The sequence below is a fragment of the Oryza sativa genome, chromosome 12 (assembly GCF_034140825.1).
Source record: "Oryza sativa Japonica Group chromosome 12, ASM3414082v1".
NCBI classification, from domain to species: Eukaryota; Viridiplantae; Streptophyta; class Magnoliopsida; order Poales; family Poaceae; genus Oryza; species Oryza sativa.
The window spans coordinates 9,244,081-9,264,322 of record NC_089046.1 but is presented as its reverse complement, the minus strand read 5'-3'; the positions used below and the strand labels follow the sequence as shown (position 1 = coordinate 9,264,322).

The 20,242-nt window shown below is 41.3% G+C and overlaps 1 protein-coding gene and 1 long non-coding RNA gene across 2 annotated transcripts; both read right to left on the bottom strand.

The window, feature by feature from the left end:
• Positions 1 to 8,633: 8,633 nt before the first annotated feature.
• On the bottom strand, positions 8,634 to 10,469 carry LOC136354523 (uncharacterized). Its single transcript, XM_066306030.1, has one exon. It carries the CDS (start codon positions 10,467 to 10,469, stop codon positions 8,634 to 8,636), a length of 1,836 nt encoding a protein of 611 aa, XP_066162127.1.
• Positions 10,470 to 13,697: 3,228 nt separating this feature from the next.
• LOC107279753 (uncharacterized) lies at positions 13,698 to 15,985 on the bottom strand. Its single transcript, XR_010738581.1, has 3 exons — positions 15,864 to 15,985; positions 15,503 to 15,610; positions 13,698 to 14,185 (listed from the first exon to the last, which is right to left on the bottom strand). It is a non-coding gene; the product is annotated as an uncharacterized lncRNA (long non-coding RNA).
• Positions 15,986 to 20,242: the final 4,257 nt, after the last annotated feature.

Genomic DNA, 20,242 nt, shown 5'->3' with positions numbered 1-20,242 from the left:
CATTTAGATCTTTAGTTCGGTTGGTAGTATCAACCGGGAGTAAAGATCCTCGGCCCCCTGACATGCCTCTGACAGAGGATGAACCGGGACTAAAAAACATCTTTTAACCGGGACTAAAGATCAAAATTTTTTTAACCGGAACTAAAAGTCGTTTTTAATCCCGGTTTTTAATGAAACCGGGACTATTGTGGAATTTGGTCGACCGACTAAAGATAGTTTCTCCACCAGTGAGTGTGAGTGTACTTGTCTATGTTAAAAAGGCATTATCTGTGCATTTCATTTTTCCTTTTTGAAGAATAAGATCGATGCGAAACAGAACGGATCACCATAAACTATTCATTTTTTTTAAAAAAAAAGAAAAATCCAACGGTAGAAATTGAGCATTCATAAATTACTCTGCTTCTTGATGAATAACAATGCAGATCATAGCATTATTGAGCAACATTCTTTACCGGTATGAAGTTTCAACCTGCTAGCTGCTTGCGGTACCAGCAAAAAAAAATCATTCATTGGTACATATATCTACGATGTCGTTTTTTAGATTCCAAGAAGAGTACTTCAAAAAATTGTTTATTAGATTATTTTGACAAAGCGATGAATATAAGAAAAAGAATATACCAATGAGATGGAATATTATTTGTCAAATAAAAGGACAGGGTGGACTAGGAATTCTTAAGATAGATGTGCAAAATCAATATCTACTAAGTAAATGGTTATTTAAGTTGATTAATGAGGATGGTGTTTTGCAAGATTTACTAAGGAGAAAAAAATATTTAAGAATCAAACGATCACTGAGGTAGTCAGATAACCGGGTGACTCCCTTTTTTGTCGGGCTTAATGAAAGATAAAGATAAATTTTGAGCCTTGGATTTTTCATAGTAAACAGTGGAAAACAAATTAGATTATGGGAAGATGGATGCAATGAGAATTCCTCCTTTAAGAAACACTTCCATCTCTATACAACATTGTTTGTAGAAAAAATGCATCAATTATAACTGTTATGAGTACAGTTTCACTTAATGTTTACTTTAGAAGGAATTTAGTGGGACAAATTTTGAAAATTGGAATAATGTGGTTGCGAAAATTGTGCATATTCAACTTAATGGTGATAAGGATATGTTTATATGGAATTTTCACCAGAATGGATTGTTTTATGTTCACTCTATGTAGCTCTAATTGCTAATGGTTACGCAGAGAGTAAACAAGTTTTATAAAGATTGAAGATGTCTCGTAAAATTAAAATTAAGACCTTTATGTACTACTTGCATAAAGGGGTGGTTTTAACCCTGGAAAATTTAGCAAAAATGAATTGAAATGGTAATACAAAATATTGTTTTTTATGCATGATGAGAATATCCAACATGTATTCTTTGATTGTTATATTGCTAAATTTCTTTGGAGAACAGTTCTTGTATCCTTTGGTTTAAAATTTTCTCATAATTTTGCCCATATGTTTGGTAATTGGCTTGTTGGCATAGACTCAATATCAAAACTATAACTAAATCTTATATGCATATACTCTTCATAGCAACATATTGGCTTCGGTTTTGAGCAAACCTACAAAGGTGTAATGAGGAGGAAGAATCCATTGATCTTGCTTGTTGTACTGTAGAGATTACGGTTATACAAACAAATTTTTGCCAACTTTCAATGGAGATTTTCTAATAGCATTTTTGTATGAATAAGATGTATCACTTCTTTTGCTTGTGGAGTGATTACTTATATTCTGTTTCACTTTATGGTAGCTACTTTTTTAGGGTTTAAGCCAAAAATATGTAATAGTTGGCTGTTGTTTCCTTTGGAGCATAAATTCTGCCTAATTCCTGATTATGACTGATCTCCTCGTCTCGGCTCGGAAGTCGGAACCTATGCATGATCCACGTGTACAAGTTTAGGATAATCATTGGAAATCCACATAATTTCTGTACCCAACTCGGTGTGACAGGATGCCGCAGAATTCCCACAAACTTCATGAACATTTTTTTTTCGAGGGGATCAAACTTCATGAACATGAAGTGCCCTTGGATCGAAATTGGGAGAAGAAACGTACATGTTTTGAACACATTTCACTCATGATGCCTCTACTTCCTATAATATTATGTATGTGCAAACTAACGAAATTACTCTTTCCATCCCATAATACAGCAACATAGAACCGGAGGGAACACTTTCTGATGATATGAATATCAATCTGGACATGCATGTCTCGATTTATAGTACTACATTGCTAATCGTTCAACTTCATTGGATGACTCAACAAGAAATGCAATGCTTTATACCTCTCTGAAACAAATTTTGGTACCGGATTTAAGTGTGACATGACGTCTTCATGTACTTGTATTTTATACTTGATGCTTCAAATTAAGTACTCTCTCCATTAAAAAAAAGAATTTATGGTTATGAACCTCAACAAAATTCAAATTTATAGTTAGAAGCTAACTTTTTTTTAGATGGAGGGAGTAGTTAATAACTCGCTATCTTAACTCGTCAGAAAACGTCCACCATGCTTTTTACTACTTCCACCACCCATAAAAACCCTTGTTTCTAGCTATAGACCTGCCCTTCTCTTATTAATATTTATCCAAGTTTTAATCTAGCGAGTGTTTTTTATAGACCATGAGGATGAAACTGCTAGTAGAATAGTTAAACTCAAACCTATTGGAGAGATAAGGATTTCTTATGCAGGGCCTGTTTAGTAGGGTCCAACTCCTAAATTTAGCTAAAGGAGTTGGGTCTGGAGTGGAATTGTGGAGCTGCCTAAATCCAGCTCCACCTCTCTAGATCATTTCGTGAGAGAGCTCCACCCAGCTTCACTCTTATTTTAGGTGGAGCTGAAACTGTTTGGTTGAGCTTCAGATCCAGGAGAAGTGGAGCTGGAGTTAGAGCTGTGACAATATTCTATTTAATTATTTGTCATAGAACCATATGTGTTGCACATTTAATTATTTGCCTAAAAAATGAACTTTCTATTCCCAATAATCTTCCAAAATTATCAACCACCCCTACCGTACCACGGGGACACATGGGACAAATATTCTGGGAACTCCACTCAAAGATATTGCACTGGACTTATTGCTTGTTCGTGGTGAAATTAACACACTACTACAGAAAGCGTTTTTGCATACGGGCGGAATCGATCTTCACATGCGGTTGGCCAGCCCGCATGCGCGAAATGGTCTGCAAAGATCACCATTTGCGCATGCGGCCGTCGCAGCCGCATGCGAAGATCGATCTTCGCATGCGGTCCCTTAAGACGGCCGCATGCGAAAATAGATCTTCGCATGCGGTCCATATAAGAAGCCGCATGCGAAGATATATTTTCCCATGCGGTCGACCTAAGAAGACCGCATGCGAAGTTCTATTTTCGCATGCGGGCGTCTTAAGTAGACCGCATGCGAAATTCAATTTCCGAATAGCTAAAATAATATTTATTCTAGCATTTTGGTGATTCGTAATTAATATTAAATTATTGAGGGATTTATTATCGTATTTCGGAGTAGTAAGCATATAAGATAAGACAAGTGCCGCAGTAACAAACATGTAATACATAACCATTAATTCAATCGTAATTTACATACAAATATATAATAGCAAGTGGCACAGTTTTTTCATGTTATTGCATATGTATAAGTAGTGTACATGTTATTGCATATGTTCTTTCTCCCACTCTCTGAGAGGTTTAAATTTGTCGTCCATTGCGAGTTCACTCTGGTTGTCGTAGAAGAGACCTCTTGCGTTGTAGACATCGCGACGGATGAATCGGCAGAGGTCAGCGGCCACGTTCAAGATAGTAGTGTCGTTGAATCGTTGTGCAATATATGGGATTTCGGGGATCTGCACACAGAAAGGAAAATAAAATGGTACTCAGTGAGAAGTGTGTGCGAGATGGGTTTCTTTGTAGAGAAGAGTTCGATGACCTACTCGGTTACTGGTTGTTTTGTACCTCCCATTTACTCTGAGCATCTCGCACACGTAATAACCACACAAGTTGGTTCCTGGTGGTTGTTTGTAGCACTGCGATATAATTATGGGGACCGATCTCAGTAGATATATTTAGTATATATGTACTGTTCGATAATTAGTTGTATTGGTATAAATTTGATAGTACCGGCCAGCCAGTCCTGACAGATAACTTCTTCTGGGATGGAATATGTACTGGTCCACCTCTTTTGCGGTAGTACTTGTGTGCTCTGTTTGAAGGAAACAATTGTTTTATTAGTAGTTAGAAGACCGGTGATCGACCTAAACAATTTATAGTAATGAAATGTTTATCACTTACAAATTCAAAATAGTGAGAAATTCCATAAATGTCTCCTTGTCATAGTGTGCGGGGTCCAATGATATGATCAATTGGTCTTTCGGATATACAAGGAATAATATGTAGTGGTCTCTACATATAAGATAGGCTTATTCGAGACAGAAAATTCCGAAGAAGATAAATTAATTAAACAAAAAGAAGAGAGAGCTTACGTGAACTGGTAGGGGACCATTAAGACATCTTTGTCGGCGTGCGCCAACATTGCTATTGCCAAGTATGTTGCTACTTCTAGCTTCTTCCTCTTGTGCAATGTCTTCACATATTCTTCCTTTTCTTCCGGGGTCTTGCCAACCAATTGCTCGCAGTCCTCTCTCAGCTCTACGGTGTGTTGTGTTTTGCATATTCTTGTTGGATCGACGTATCCAACCTTTGCTCCAGTTCTATCAGCTTCGTGGAATTGCATACTGTACAATGAATAAAGAAGAAATGAGATTTGGTTTATTTGTTTCGAATGAAACGTGCAACATGTAATAAAGAGTTCAGACTTACAGACAGAAAGCCGCAACGAGATTAACGTCCATTTTATCTAGCTTGTAGAGGGCGTAATGGTCTTGGAAAGAGATAAAAAATATCCCATTAGGACCACTCATGAAAGCGCCTTCCGGGACGGCGACGCTTATGAAACCGAGACCTTTCCTAGATGCCTTCATATACCATTCGTGCATTACCCTCATTTCCCATGGTAGCTTGTTCATAAGATAAGTTGGCAAGAATGGCTTGCCATACTCATAAGTTTCAGGCACATCGGCAGATAACCAGGATTGCACTTCATCTTGGGCCGCTAGTACTGACTTCTGGGAGTCTGACAAGACGTGAGCAAGTTCTTTTCTCTTCTCAGAATTCCTGAAAGCTGAAAACATGAACTTCTCCTTATCCTTGTCAATCTCCTTTGGGTCGTATGTCGATATCAACTTTGGAATTATACGACTCAGTTCCAAAGTATTAGACTTTGGTTCGGATGTAGTACCATCTGGTATGTGCACTTGTTCTACCAGAGCAGATTGGGGCGTAGGTGGAGAGGTTTGAACTGAGGGCGGAGCCGGGGGAGCATGCTGTTTAGCTAGGGAGGTGGGAGAGGCTTGAACTGGTTGCGGGGCCGGGAGAGGCGGTTGTTGAGAAGGGGAGGGTGGTGGTGTAGGTTGGCGAGGCGGTGACCTAAGCGGTGGTGGTGACGGCGGATGTCGAGGTGACGGTGGTTCAGGAGGCGACGGTGGTGCAGGAGCGGCAGCAGTCATTGCCTGCGATGAAGATGGGGTTGAAGATCCTGCTGCAGGAACGGCCGCGCTCAGGATTATGTCTCTGCGGTGCCACAAGATAAACTGATTCACTGCATCACCGAGAAGTTCAATCCCCTCAGGTGCAGGTATGTCTAGTTCCAAGGAAACGTGGTCGCTATGGACCTTGGCGACCTGTACCCTTGCGTAATCCTCAGGGATTGCCGTGTTGTGGAATTGACGTCCGGGTATCGCTAAACCCGTTGCAACCTTCTTAGTCTTTCCAGCACGGCCGATTGGTACGACGAGACTGCACGGAGTTGGTCCAGTTATACTATCCACAGGGAAGGTAGTTGTCTGCACTGAGCCTACACTGCTGGGTACATTAGTTGTTTGCTGTGCGGATTGTGTGGGTTACTGGCTATCAGGGAATAACCTTGGAAAGGCTGTCGGGTTTTCAGCTGCCAACGAGTAGAAGTGTTCCTTCACTTGCGCATAGATCTTGTCCGATAGTTGTTCTTTGTATTTGTCTCTCTTCTTATAACTTGGTGCGTCTTGTGGAAACCCGACCTTCCAACTTGTCTTTGAGGACAAACCCCTTACACGTCCAGAGTGTTCAGCCGTCCCCAACGCCGCAGTAAGCTGATCTCGCTCCCTCCGTGGGACGAACTGTCCTGATCTTTCTTTCTCGACTATCTGCTGCAAATTAGTAGTCACTTCTTCTATGTCTGGAGTCTCGAATAGTATGTCTCCCTCATCCGAGACTTGACCTGTGCTGCGCGCCCAAACCCAGTTCTTGCTACGTTCAACCATGGGGTCTACCAGCAGGGGCTTACCGGCCGCGGCAAATCTTTGCTCGATCTCCTGCCATTGATCGACGTGACCAGCGTATCCGCTCGACCCCAATCTATGGGGATATTTGTTCTTCTTCGCGAGCTCGGACATTTTTTTCCTCAAAGCCAATGCTTCAGCTGTTGTATGATCCGCAACAAACGTGTCCCAGTCAGCCTGCGATATATGTCCATAATCCGTAAACGGTGGGAGATTCTTCTGAACATAATCCCGATTTAGATCGGACTTCCACGTTTCGAGCGGCGTCGGACTACCATCTGCACAGAATAGGTAACTCTATACACCATTAGGTTCATGTCACATCATAGTTAGGGAATAATACATGGCTAACGATTTTCAGCACTTACGGCCTGTTCGATAGGTATGTAGTCCGGATCATCATCGCGGGGGGCGACTTGTGTTATTTCCATTGGAAACGGGTCACTTGGTGTGCGCCACGTTTCTTCACTAGAAGCGTCTGGCTGCTTATTGCTACCGGAATTTTGAGGAGCGTTACCTTCTTGAGGCACTATTGGTGCGTTCGATGGAACCTTTTCGTTCGACATCTTCCAACTTGACGTAAAAAAATTTGACATAAGTCCCAATTTTACGTAAGTCCCAATTTAACGCAATTTCACATAAGTCTCAATTTGACATAAGTCCTAATTTAACATAAGTCCCAATTATACATAAATCTCAATTTAACATAAGTCCCAATTATACATAAATCTCAATTTAACATAGGTCACAATTTAACTTATTTTCACATAAGTCCCAATAACTTAATTTCACATAAGTCCCAATTTAACATAGGTCCCAATTTAGCATCAGTCACAATTAAACAGAAATCTCCATTTGACATAGGTCCCAATTTAACAAAAGTCCCAATTATACATAAATCTCAGTTTAACAAAAATCACAATTATACATAAATCCCAATATAACATAAGTCTCAATTTAAACATAAGTCACAATTTAACATAGGTGCCAATTTAACAAAAGTCCCAATTATACATAAATCTCAATTTAACAAAAGTCCCAATTATACATAAATCCCAATTTAACATAAGTCCCAATTTAAACATAAGTCCCAATTTAAACATAAATCTCCATTTAACAATCCACAATTAAACCTTCTCAAAATTAAACAATCCACAATTGCACATATCACAATCCACGATGCACAATTAAACAATCCACAATCCACAATTGCACATTTCACATTTCTTTTTTTAAAAGTAAATGTTACCGAGCGACAGCGGGGACGACCTGGCGGCGGGGACGACCTGGCGGCGGCGATGGCAACGGCGAGGGGGGAGAGGTCCGTGCGGCGGCGACGGCGACCTAGCGGCGGCGACGGCGACGGCGAGGGGGGAGAGGTCCTGGCAGTGGCCTCGGCGACGGCGAGGGGCGGGGCGACTTCGGGGAGGAGCCGGCGGTAGCGGGGACGACTTGGCGGCGGGGACGACCTGGCGGCGGCGATGGCAACGGCGAGGGGGGAGCGTTTCGTGCGGTGGCGACGGTGACCTGGCGGCGGCGACGGCGACGGCGACGGCGAGGGGGGAGAGGTCCTGGCGGCGGCGACGGCAACGGCGAGGGGGAGAGGTCCTGACGGCGGCGGCGGCGACGGCGTGGGGCAGGGCGACTTTGGGGAGGAGCCGGCGGTGGCGGGGACGACGGCGACGGCGACTTGGGAAATTTTGGCAGCCTGGCGGCTAGGGTTTCGCGGGAGCCGGGACTTAGAAAATTTTGGCTCCCCGCTCTCCCTATATATAGGCGCAGATCATCGCATGCGGGCGGCTTAAGGGACCGCATGAAAAAAATATCTTTCCATGCGGTCGACATAAGCCGGCCGCATGCGAAAAAGATCTTTCCATGCGGGCTGTTAAGCCGGCCGCATGCGAAAAAGATATTTCCATGCGGGCTGTTAAGCCAGCCGCATGCGAAAAAGATCTTTCCGTGCGGGCCATAAAGCCGGCCGCATGGGAAAAAGATCTTTCCATCCGGCTGGCTTAAGTCGTCCGCATAGAAAGATCTTTTTACCAAAAAAACTCATATTTTTTTTTCTCTAAGTAAACTGTCCATATATATTTTTTTCCCAATATTTCGCCACAATTATACATTCCAAATGTTTTTGGCACTAAGAAAACTCATGAAAATTGCTCAAAACTCGTAATCAAATGTTACATGCTAATGATTACTACATAAGGGGGACCTAAATTCATGCACGTACATTTGGAATACAATGAGAACTAAAGGTTACGAAATAACTATGACTTAATAACCTTGGCAACACCATCTGCTCGAACGTACGATATATTTGCTTCATCGATTGTTCTCTCAACCTTCTTAATTCGCATAGGAAGATCAGTAAACAATGGTACATCGTCGAACTGGTTGTAATCATTGGGGTCTTCGATGTTGTCGATGCCGACGATCTGTTGCTTTCCGGATATGACAATAGTTTTTCTTTCATCTGAAGGGTCCTTCACATAAAACACTTGAGCCACACGCTCTGCTAAAACCCATGGATCATCCTTGTGGCCTGTTTTACTGTGATCGACTATCGTTAGCCCGTAGTCATCAACGGAAACCCCTATTGTGTCTTTAACCCATTCACAATAGAGCACAGGGATCTGGATGTTTAGGCCATAGTCCAGTTCCCATATTTCTTGAATGGTCCCATAATACGACCTCTTTTCTCCACTCGTGTCAATCGCTTCGACACGGATCCCACTGTTTTGTGCGGTGCTTTTCATGTCCTTCGTAGTCGTACTCAAGGTAAATCCATTGATGTCGTAACCTTGCCATGAATTGACAATACTTGAAGGCCCACATGCCAGTCTTTGTAAAGTAAGTTCCTCCACAGAATCACCAACTGGCAGGTTTAGATCTTTCAACCATAGAGGAAAGCGACGCTTGTGCTCTCTTGATATCCAATCATTGGACCGCCCTGGGAAGCAGGCTTTGATTTCTTCTAGGTGTCGCTCAATGAATGGCTCAACGATAGCGAGCTGTTGAAGAACGCTGTTGTGTGCCGCGGACACCTTTTTGTAATCATTATTGAAGAACTGCTTCCTACCAACAGTACCCCTTCCAGACAATCTACCTTCATGTCGATGAACAGGAATGCCAATGGCATTAGCATCCTTTATGTAGTCCATACAACACTCGACTGCCTCTTCAGTTGTGTATCCCTCTATCATTGATCCTTCCGGGTGAGTGCGATTGCGTACATAGCCTTTGAGGATCGACATGTAACGCTCATAGGCCCACATCTGATGTAAGTATAATGGACCAAGTTCAATAATCTGAGGGACGATGTGAATGATCAAATGCTCCATCATATCTAAAAATGATGGTGGGAAATACATCTCAAGCTGGCATACAGTCTCGACGGCAAATGTCTGAAGCGGACCTAATTCCAAAGGATCAAATACCTTCTGCGAAATTCGATTGAAAAAGTAGCACAACTTTGTTATAACCACCTTTGTATGGACTGGTTTGACTGCCCTTATAGCAATTGGTAGGAACACCGTTAGCAACCTATGACAGTCATGCGCATTGTATCCCGAAATGGACAAATCCTTCATTGATACTAGCTTCCTGATGTTCGATGCGAAACCAGTAGGCACTCTAACCCCTTGTAAACATTTACAGAAGGCTTTTTTCTCTTCAAGTGTCAACGAGTAACAAGCAGGAGGAATCTCGGTCTTCCCATTTGGCAGCACTACTGGGTGAAGGTTATGCCGTATGGACAAATCTACAAGGTCGTTACGTGACTTCAATCCATCCTTCGTTTTACTCGGGATGTCCAGCAATGTGCCAACGGTGCTATCAAACACGTTCTTCTCGAGGTGCATAACATCAATTGCATGTCGAATCTCTAGGTTCTTCCAGTAATCTAAGTATTTGAAGAAAATTGAGTGCTTCTTGAAAGGCGACGCAGTACCGTTGTCACCATCAGCTTTCTTCCTCTTTACTGTCTTCTTCTTTCCTTTTCCATATACAACCTTAATCTTCTTTGTTATCTCATACATGTATGTACCACCTCTTGCTACTGGGGCATTGTCATTCTCCACTGTATTATCGAACAATCTAGCCATCTTACGGTACCTATGTCTTTGTGGTAGGAACCGTCGATGTCGCATGTACACTGTCTTCAAAGACGACGTCAGGTATTTGTATGAAGTTTTTTCCAGACATATCAGACATCCAGTCTTCCCTTTAATCTGCCCAGATAATGAAAAGTTTACAGGTAGGTCATTGATGGTAACGAATATGATCGCACGTAGATTGAAGTGCTCCCGCTTAAACTCATCCCATAGTCGTAACCCCTCTTTCCAAAGCTCCTCCATGTCCTCCATCAAAGGCTCAAGGAAAACATCTATGTCGATTCCAGGTTGGTTTGGACCTTGTATGAGGATAGTGAGTAGAATGTACTTTCGTTTCTGACATATCCATGTTGGAAGATTATACATTGTGAGAAGGACTGGCCATGTGCTGTGCGAGCTGCTTAAGTCACCAAACGGGTTCATTCCATCAGTGCTCAACGCAAACCTTACATTCCTAGGATCCTTAGCAAATTCTGGGTGTTTTGCATCAAATGTCTTCCACTGGCGAGCGTCGGCGGGATGTCGAATCATACCATCTATTTTCCGGCTCTCTTGATGCCATCTCATCAACTCAGCATCAGTCGGGTTTGAGTACAGACGCTTCAGGCGGTCCTTAATTGGTAGGTACCACATCACCATTGAAGGAATCTTCCCGCGCTTACCCTTATCAGAATCTGGATCGGTACACTCTGAATCTACGGGCCCATTCCCCGTTTTATACCGACTTGTGCCACACGTTGGGCAACATTTCAATTCCGCATATTCTTTACGGTATAATATGCAGTGATTCTTACAAGCATGAATCTTTTCTACACCAAGAGATAAAGGACATATGAGTTTCTTCGCTTCATACGTGTTCGATGGTACAAAGTTAGGCTTAGGAAGCAACACACGCAACAAACTCATCAGATCATTAAAACTTGTGTCCGACCATCCATGTTTAGCCTTCAATCTCAGAAGTTCAAGCACTGAACGCAAGACTGTGAAATCCTTATCACATCCCTTCGTTTCATCGAAAAGACGATCCTTCGATGCCTTCTCTAATGCCTGCCAATTCTCCAATCCTCGTGACCTGCCCGCTAGCACATCTGGTTCAACATGGCGTAGCATATCCTCTAAATCAAAACCACCATCGAAATCATCACTATCGGTGGAAACATCGACAACCATTCTTTCACGCGACATGTCTTCGATTATAAAATTCTCTGCCTCATTCATCTCGAAACTTAACTCTTCATCGTCATCTTCCGGATTGGCGAATTCCCCGTGATAGGTCCAAACCTTGTAGTTGGTGGTGAATCCGTACTCCATTATGTGACCCAATATTTCACCAGGATCTACCAACAATTTCTGATTCTTGCAATGACGGCACGGACAAAAGATCTTTGTCATATTCTCCCTCAAAGCATGCGCCTTAGCCTGATCAATAAATTTAGATACTTCCTTAATAAATATCGGCTGCGTTCTCCACATCTCATACATCCATGACGACCGATCCATCTAATTATATAAAGGCAAAAAAGTTACAGATAAAAAAATAGACCGCAGGTATTTCATACAAAAGTTTAAATGCATTTGTCTCCCAAAAAAAATACAACAATACATGTAACTAGTATGTACAATTGATTACATGCAAAATTTGCCCATCAAAACATATATTTTGAAGCTAGATTTTGCAAAAAATAGTTAGAACAAACCTTGTCAAAATATTAAAAAAACTCCACTTTCCACCAACGAAATATAACAAAAATGGAGCCAAATGAAGCAGGATAGAGAGTTCTTCACCTTTCGTATAGAGTTCAAGTAAAAATTTCGAGTTGAAAACCTCCCCCCCTAATTGGTGCTTGCTTTAGGAGAGAGAAAGCTTCGTTTTCAAATGGTCAAGCTCGGGCCTGGAGGAGCATATATGGCCGATCATCGCATGCGGTCCCTTAAGCCAGCCGCATGCGAAAATAGACCTATTATCGCATGCGGCTGTCTTAAGCAGCCGCATGCGATAATGGATCTTCGCATGTGGCTAATCAACCCGCCCCCGGGGGGGCGGTTTTTGCAGGCGCCGCCACAAGCGGCCATGGAACCTACCGACCCCCTTGTACAGAAAAACGATTTTTGTAGTAGTGACAGTCACACCAGAAACTACTGCCCAGGATCGATTTGTCACTAGGCCAAGTTGGATTAACACATTACTCATGTTACGCCGTGAGTGATATCAGGTGAACCCGGCCCAATGCTTGATCACTTGTGTCGTGTTGGTTCAAAGAAAGGCTGTAGTACATTTTTTCCCATGGAGCAAAACAATACGGCTAGGCCATATTGTTACACCATCACATCTTGCAGTAGGTTGTTGTCTGTCGGTAAAACATTTTCCTGTCGTTGGTGGCCGTTGTAATATCAGGTGCAAGGGTAAGCATTTCACAAGCAAATGTTTGTGTGTACAGAGATTCAGAGATGATGCTCGCGTAGAGTCACCACCACAACCCACACTTAAGATCACAGTGGCATCAACGATTGTTTGTTCTTCTCAGGTTGATGTCAGTGTGCGGTGTCGACTCGGTGAGGTTTGTGTGCACTCAGCTATCACAAAAACTGTAGCTGTATGCCTGTATCTGAAATAGAAACTGATGTCCCCGAGGCCATCCAATCCAGTACTCAAACATCGGTTTTCTGATAATTTCAAAATGGAGCGAGGGCATGTAAAAAAAGTTGCTTGGGGAAAAACCTTCATGTCAGCTAGCATTGTACTATTGTTTTATTGGGTCTACAACACACTCCTTTTTTATATCTGTAGCGAAGCAAGATGAACCTCTTCTTTGCCAACATTATTGTTATGTGAATTCAATTTTTCACTTGCCTTACATAATTACAGGCACAATAAAAACGAGCCCATGTGCATGTTGCACTACTAGAAACGAGGCCCATATCACAACTATATCAATCTATCTTCGCAGACTTTTAGTTGCAGGCAGAACCTGTGGCCACCTGCATATATAGAGCCATTTTGGCCACCTGTGAAAACATTCTTTTTCAGTAGTGTAGTACATCAAGAAGCCAAGTGCAAATTAAAATTCGTGGTATATATGGTTTTGGTTTGACGGTTCTAGTAGTTATGGTGGTTCTGTCATATAAAAAGTGAGACCATAGTGGAAGAATCAACTCTTGGTCTCTGATATTGAAATGAAAATATGCACAATTTTAATGCAAAGTTTCTGGAGGGGACTAAAAAATTAAGATGCATCAAACCTATATAACATAATTGAAATGTGTTCAAGCTGCACAATGCCAAATGGAAATTTTCCATCCATACCAGTTTAAAGCTCCATAGCTAACCTTTTCCAAAAATCAGCTAATTGCTCTTGTGCTGTGTTAGTATCCTTCCAAAGTTCGTCTAAGTTAACATTTGTATATAGTTCCCACATAGTAATAGTGGTATGTGCTCCTCTCACGCACAACTCTTGAAACAAAATCCTTGGATGACATGGAAGGCAAGATGAAGGAATAAAGCAAGAGAAAGATCACCTAACTGGTATTGGTGGATTTCATGATCAAAGAGAGCGACACATGCTGGGCGCTTCCGCTTTAATGGGAATGACTTCATCGCAGTTGGAGGTGATCGATGATGAGCGCAATTGCTGAACAGGAGATTCAACTCTCAAGTCTCCTTCATAGCAGCCATGAAAACCAATTTCCAGATGCCTCCCTTGCCCATGCTTAAAAAATGAGTGAAAGCCAGTGCTACATAAATGATCGATCTTTGCAGATGGTCAAAACCCATTTTGATAAGTGGTTGAGTGACCCGCCCCCCTCTTGGTGTCTATGGAACTAGAGATTATCATAGCTGGACTGCCCAACTATGATAATTTCTATACACATTTTGAATTTGAGTAGGCGTCTATACACATTTATACACCAAGTCACAAGCCACATCATTTTCTTTATTTCTCTATGTACGCACATGTGTGGTGTTAAGGACTCGAACTCAAGACCCATAGTCCACACACATCTATTCTTACCATCACACTATTTTCTAAAACATTACATCTACAAGACTTGAAACGCTTATTTGGTCCTCTAAATGATCTTAAATAAAAAGGTCATTAGTACCAAAGTTGTAGATCTGATCGAGCCCTATAACTTTGATGTTTGAAAGATATATATGATATTTTATAAAAATATATATGAGATCTTGTAATGAATGTTTCGGCCTCTAACAAATTCTCAAATGAAAAGGTTATCAACTACAAAGTTGTAGGTCTCGTCAAGATCTAAAATTTTATTATAAAGTTAATCTTCATCCAATTTTATATGGAAAAGTTATGTATAGATATGTGTTATTTATTAAAATTTTATTTTCACAAGAAAGTGGCTTAAGCTGCTCGTGGCTCGCCTATGAAAACCAATTTTCAAATGTGCACGCTTAAGCCAACTATTTGTTTTCAACATAGGCATATGACTGAAAACACTCAGAGGCCTTAGTTTACAAATTAAGGTTTAGAGAGAGCAAGTAGTTCGATAGCAAGATAAGTACACACTGTGTATCCAAAGAAACAAAATAGGGACTATTTTCCTAGTAAACTAGATGGTACCCTGCGCGTTGCTGCGGAACATTGTGGAATAGCATATTGTAGGATTATGAAATAGCTTTTTTTTAAAGAAAAAAAGAGAAGCCAATGAACTGACATAATCATATATGTTGATGGGGATATAATATGCGACATAGCAATCTAACAGACTCACCTATAAGTTGACAGGGGATTTCTATTGTTTACAGACTAAACGACATGTGCAGGAAGGGAAAAAAAGGAAAATTGTGCAGTTGATTGTAATCATAGATTAAACAAAAAAATGTGTAGACAACACATGGCTAGGTAAAGCCATAATAACTTGAATTGTTCTTGGATAACCAGATGCTAATCGATACAGTGAGTGAGCTTCATGAAACCAAATGGTGCTGTGCTATGCAGTGGTTGTAAACATTGAGAAAACACATACTACTATATTTATATGCTGAACTCAAGTTTACGTACCAGTGAGATCATGTAAGATGAAGCCCTTCAATATTTCCACCAATGTAAGCTTGAAGAGGAAGAGACCGGATTCGGTTTATTCCTTCCATCCAATTGTCTGGTGATGAGCTGAGACCATTCATGTTTTAGTGTTTTACCAGGAAAAAACAACCGTGCACATAGTAGTTTGTGGCGATGGAAGGTTCACGTTACAAAATATGTCAAGTATCAAAGACATAAGAAATTCGCCTACAAAATCTCTAGCTATATGAGTATATATAATAAAACAATGATGGACAGCTTTGCAAATCATACATACATAAGGTTGACACCCCTAAAAGTAACGAATTACTTGATCGATTGCTCCAGAACAGCAAAATACCTTTAATTGGTATGATTCTCTCACCTGCAGTAAAATTGGGCATCAGGATTTACCTTTACCTCCCCCACAACCCCGATAGGTAGCCGAATCAGAATGTACATACACAGAAAAAAGAGAGAAAATGTTAAGAAAATTGCACATGTAAAGGCGTACAGCACATTGTGAAGGAAAGTTTAGAGAAAGCAAGAGGCAATTCTGCAGGAAGGACAGGTGAAGGAGACAAACAAATAAGAAAGTGTATAGCAAGGAAGGAGGATGGGTGGAACAAAAATGGCACCTTGCTGCAGGTCGCCAATGCAACGGAAAAGAGACTGCTGATTCCGGCGTGTGACTATGAAAAATGCAAGGCAATCAACTTTTGTAGACGGGCGTTACCATCGACTAATATTCATATTTCAATGAAGGGCAACGGTGATTTGGCTGTTACGCTACAGCTACAGGAAGTAATTGTTTTCATGGAAAACATGAAAAGCTGCTCGTTGGTGGTTGTCGGCGGTAGGCAGGGAAGACCCAAAGACGAAGCGGACTGAGGCGGTGGCCGTCGATTCCCCTGCCTGTCGCCGGGGAGGGGAAAGGGATGAGACGCGGGGCGTTTCCCTTGGATGCGCCGCAGGGGATCGGGGATTGCTAGGTGGTGCGAGCGGAGCGCAGACGACACGAGAGAAATGCAGGTGGCGGCGTGTGCGCGGTGTGGAACTCTGAACGCGCGCGCTAGGGTTGGGAGGAGATGGGAGGGCGCCAGAGCGGAAGACGGAGGCGAAGCGATGGCTGTGGTGATCGGAGAAAATTTTGGGAGAGGCGGCTGGTGCAAATGCAATGGGCCGTAATGGAAGCGGCGGTTGGGATGGGCCAAATAAATGGACATGTACCAGTATGCTATCTGAGCTTTTGATCTTTTGATCTGACGGTTGCTATTGTTGATAGATGCTCATCTAACGGCTGAAACAATTTAAGTGACGTGGCTGCACCTCATGGCAGCAAATTCATATTAGTGAGGATGATTTGTATAGGTATATAGGATGAGGCCCTTGTTGTAGCATAAAAGTGGGGAATGTCTTGTTAACTGCCTGAACAGACAACCAGATGGGAATTCAATTGTGAATTGGCATGAGAAATCTCTAGTTCGGTGGAAAGAACTAGCACGAGGAATCTGAAGCATGATACCAGACATTCTGATGCCTCATGTGTAGAAGCTCAAATATTGAAAGTGTAATCGATTTGCCTTAATTGCTTGGTTGCCATATGGGAGCCCAGCATGGGTCTCTTTACTGGCATGAGGTTATTTTGTATACAATTTCTTTATTTGTTTAAATTAGTAAATTTGGAAAAATTACACATATCCTATCAGAAGGGCATTATCAAAAGTCAAAACCATTGTCAATAATAGAATTGTATCTTTATATTATTAGTTTATATATAGATATTTGAAATGTGATGGAAGGCACATAATATTTATCCTGTTCTAAGTATGCTAACATAAATGTTGTTGTTGTTGAAGGTTTACTCTTAAAATGGTTTGTTTTAGTCTTCAGGCTTAATCAACCTTCAATTCAGTCATAAGTCTAATTCGACAACTCTAATAATGTTCTTTTTTTGCTTATTCATGTAATGAACTGAAAAGTAATGGTTTTGTAGCTGGAGGGAGAAGATAGGCAGGCACAACGCATTAAATGGTTGGACGTGGCACAACTGGTTCGGCTCATACCTAAGCAGCAGCATGGGTGAGAGGGCCTCAAGACACCAGCTCACCTGGATGACTGCTGGGCCCAACGGTGGAATAGAAAGAGAGGGACCGGTTAGGCTGGAGGTTAAGATAATAGAGGAAGGGAGGGAACCTTGTAATGATTTGACCAAACAAGATATCATATTTGTTTCAGCAATAACATATTCCCAAGCTTGGGTCATAGACTCTTCATAATTATTTTGTTGCTGGAACATGTTCTCATAGCCGAAATTATTTTTCCTTATCGTATTTAACCATTAACTTGTTCATTGTGCAATACTTTGGCATAAAATAACTGTGATAGCTCATATTAGCACCACATAGAGTAAAACTGTCCAATTACATGCATTTTGATGATGGTCCAAACCGTTAATGATATGAATATGAGGCAAAGTTTATTTGATAAAAAAAATAGGACCTGCATAAAAATAACAGGTGTACTCACCCATGTCAAAGCAGCTTATAGTCTATTTATTTTCCTCATGTTCCTGTATTACCAAGAACGCTTCTTTTCTAGCATCTTTCAATCTATTTTTGCAGTAGAGAAAGGCGGAAGAAAAGGGTGGGACACTTCTGCTTGGGCTAATCGTCGTCCATTGGTCTTGTTACAACTTCACATGCCTTAGCGAGAGATTATGAGTTTATAGGATTGAAGAAGCTCTCTTTAACATCGATTAGGATAGCAAAGATGGTTTAATCCTCCAACCAGGCAGTAGATCCATCTGTCATCTTCTGAAATCTGAATAGACAACTAAATTAGTGGAAATCATGATTGCATACTGAAGAAGTGCAAGTTCCTGCTTTTAAATTTCCATGGAACTTTTTAATATACTGCTGTATAGATGAGGGACTCCTGGATGCCTCCTATACCTAAGGTCGAATGCAACAACGGAAAAACAATACAAAATGGATAGTCGTCCATGAAAATCATGCATGAGAAAAATGAAAAGCTACAAGTAGCATAAGCCAGCACTCTACCCCCATCTATTTTTATTGGCCAGCATTAACTACAGTTTGTACAAAGAGGTTGCACATTCTTTCCCACAGCAAAGGAAAGCCCCACCTAAAACATGGCTTTTAAGGCTTCTGTAGTAAGCTTATATGCTTGAGAAGGTAACAGAACATTAGAAATTCATCCAATCCAATTTGTTTTAATTGTGAATTCAGAACAAATACATGCATGTTTTATTGACTATCATGATATAGGCCATCTTCCAATGTATTATTACACAAAAATTTGTTCTTCTATGTGTAGCTGTACTCACTGGGCTCAACTTTTTGTTCTGTTTTTTGAACCAAAATATGCTGCTGTAGTTGGGAAGTAGCAGGTACATAAGTGCTGAATAGAAATGCCCCTTCAAAAATGTGACATGAGGGCCGTTGAGCAAGCAAGAAATCAATGATATGGTAAACCTTGTACCATCAATGTCACGAGAGGCTTGAAGTCAATGTACTGAAATTCAGTCAGCAAAGTATCCTTGTTCGAGGCTTGGAGAGAATGAACCCCTAAATAGGATATGTCAGCAAATATGATAGTAGAAAGGGACTAATACATGTTACACCGCACTAGTAGTGAATGTAGTATGCAGAAAGAATTGAAACTGCCAAAATCACTTTGTAAATACTTTTATGATTTCGAAGAGTTTGACTAAGTTGCATGAATTAATGCACCGGAGGAGGGTGAAATACCGAAGAAAGCAAAGGTATCCCTCATCATGTCTAGAGGCCTCGAACAAAAGAAACAATTGGACAAGAAACTCCGGCTCCTCATGCCCCTAAAGTAACTGGAGACGTCTGGTGAAAACAGGGCAAGAGGGACTATCATACTCAAAGTCACAAAAAGTACCCCATCGAATAGAAGGGGGGCTAGTTGAGATCTAGCAAACGGCACGAAACCTCAAAATAGGTGTACCGCACCTTCCCATCAAGGAAGAAAACCAACTGCTGGAGTGCACACTAACATTGGTACATGCCCACATCAAGAGGCATTAAGCAATAAGAAGAAGAAGAAGAAGCATATGAAAATCATCTCCTTGTATGTCCATGGATACTCGCATAGAGCCTCATGCAACCAGTAGAAGTTGGCAATGAGACCTATTATGGGTAATGTCTCTTTTAGACAACAAAACTCATTAGCAGTCAACCAGGATTTGAATGGAATTAATGAACTAGAAGTTGAAAAGAAGAAATCAACCTGAATGTTGGTAAGCATTGACGATAGAATTAATGAATGCATTTCAGGAGCTTGGATCGAACACTTGCATAATAGTACATGAAGAAGTACTAGGTCCCGAACCAACACATAAAGAATAGAATAAACTAGAAAATAATTGAAGAAACAAACTCGTTCGTTTTGAATTTATGTTTAATTTGAAATATTTGGCCAAATCCAAATCATACTTACGCTTGCAGCTAAAGGCATACGACAGATGGAAGTCTAGTACATCAGTCCAACCACATATAGAAATGTTCATGGTGCATGGCTTTAGAATAATTAATTACCGCCAAATTGGGACAAAATTCCCAAACACGAGTGTGTCGTAGCAGCACAAGAATACTTGGCCAGTTGAACTAAACCGAACTAAGCATCGTTGAATTATTCAAAGTCTAGGTATGGTTTTGAGAGATGGTTACCTGCAACAGCAATCGCAGTTTG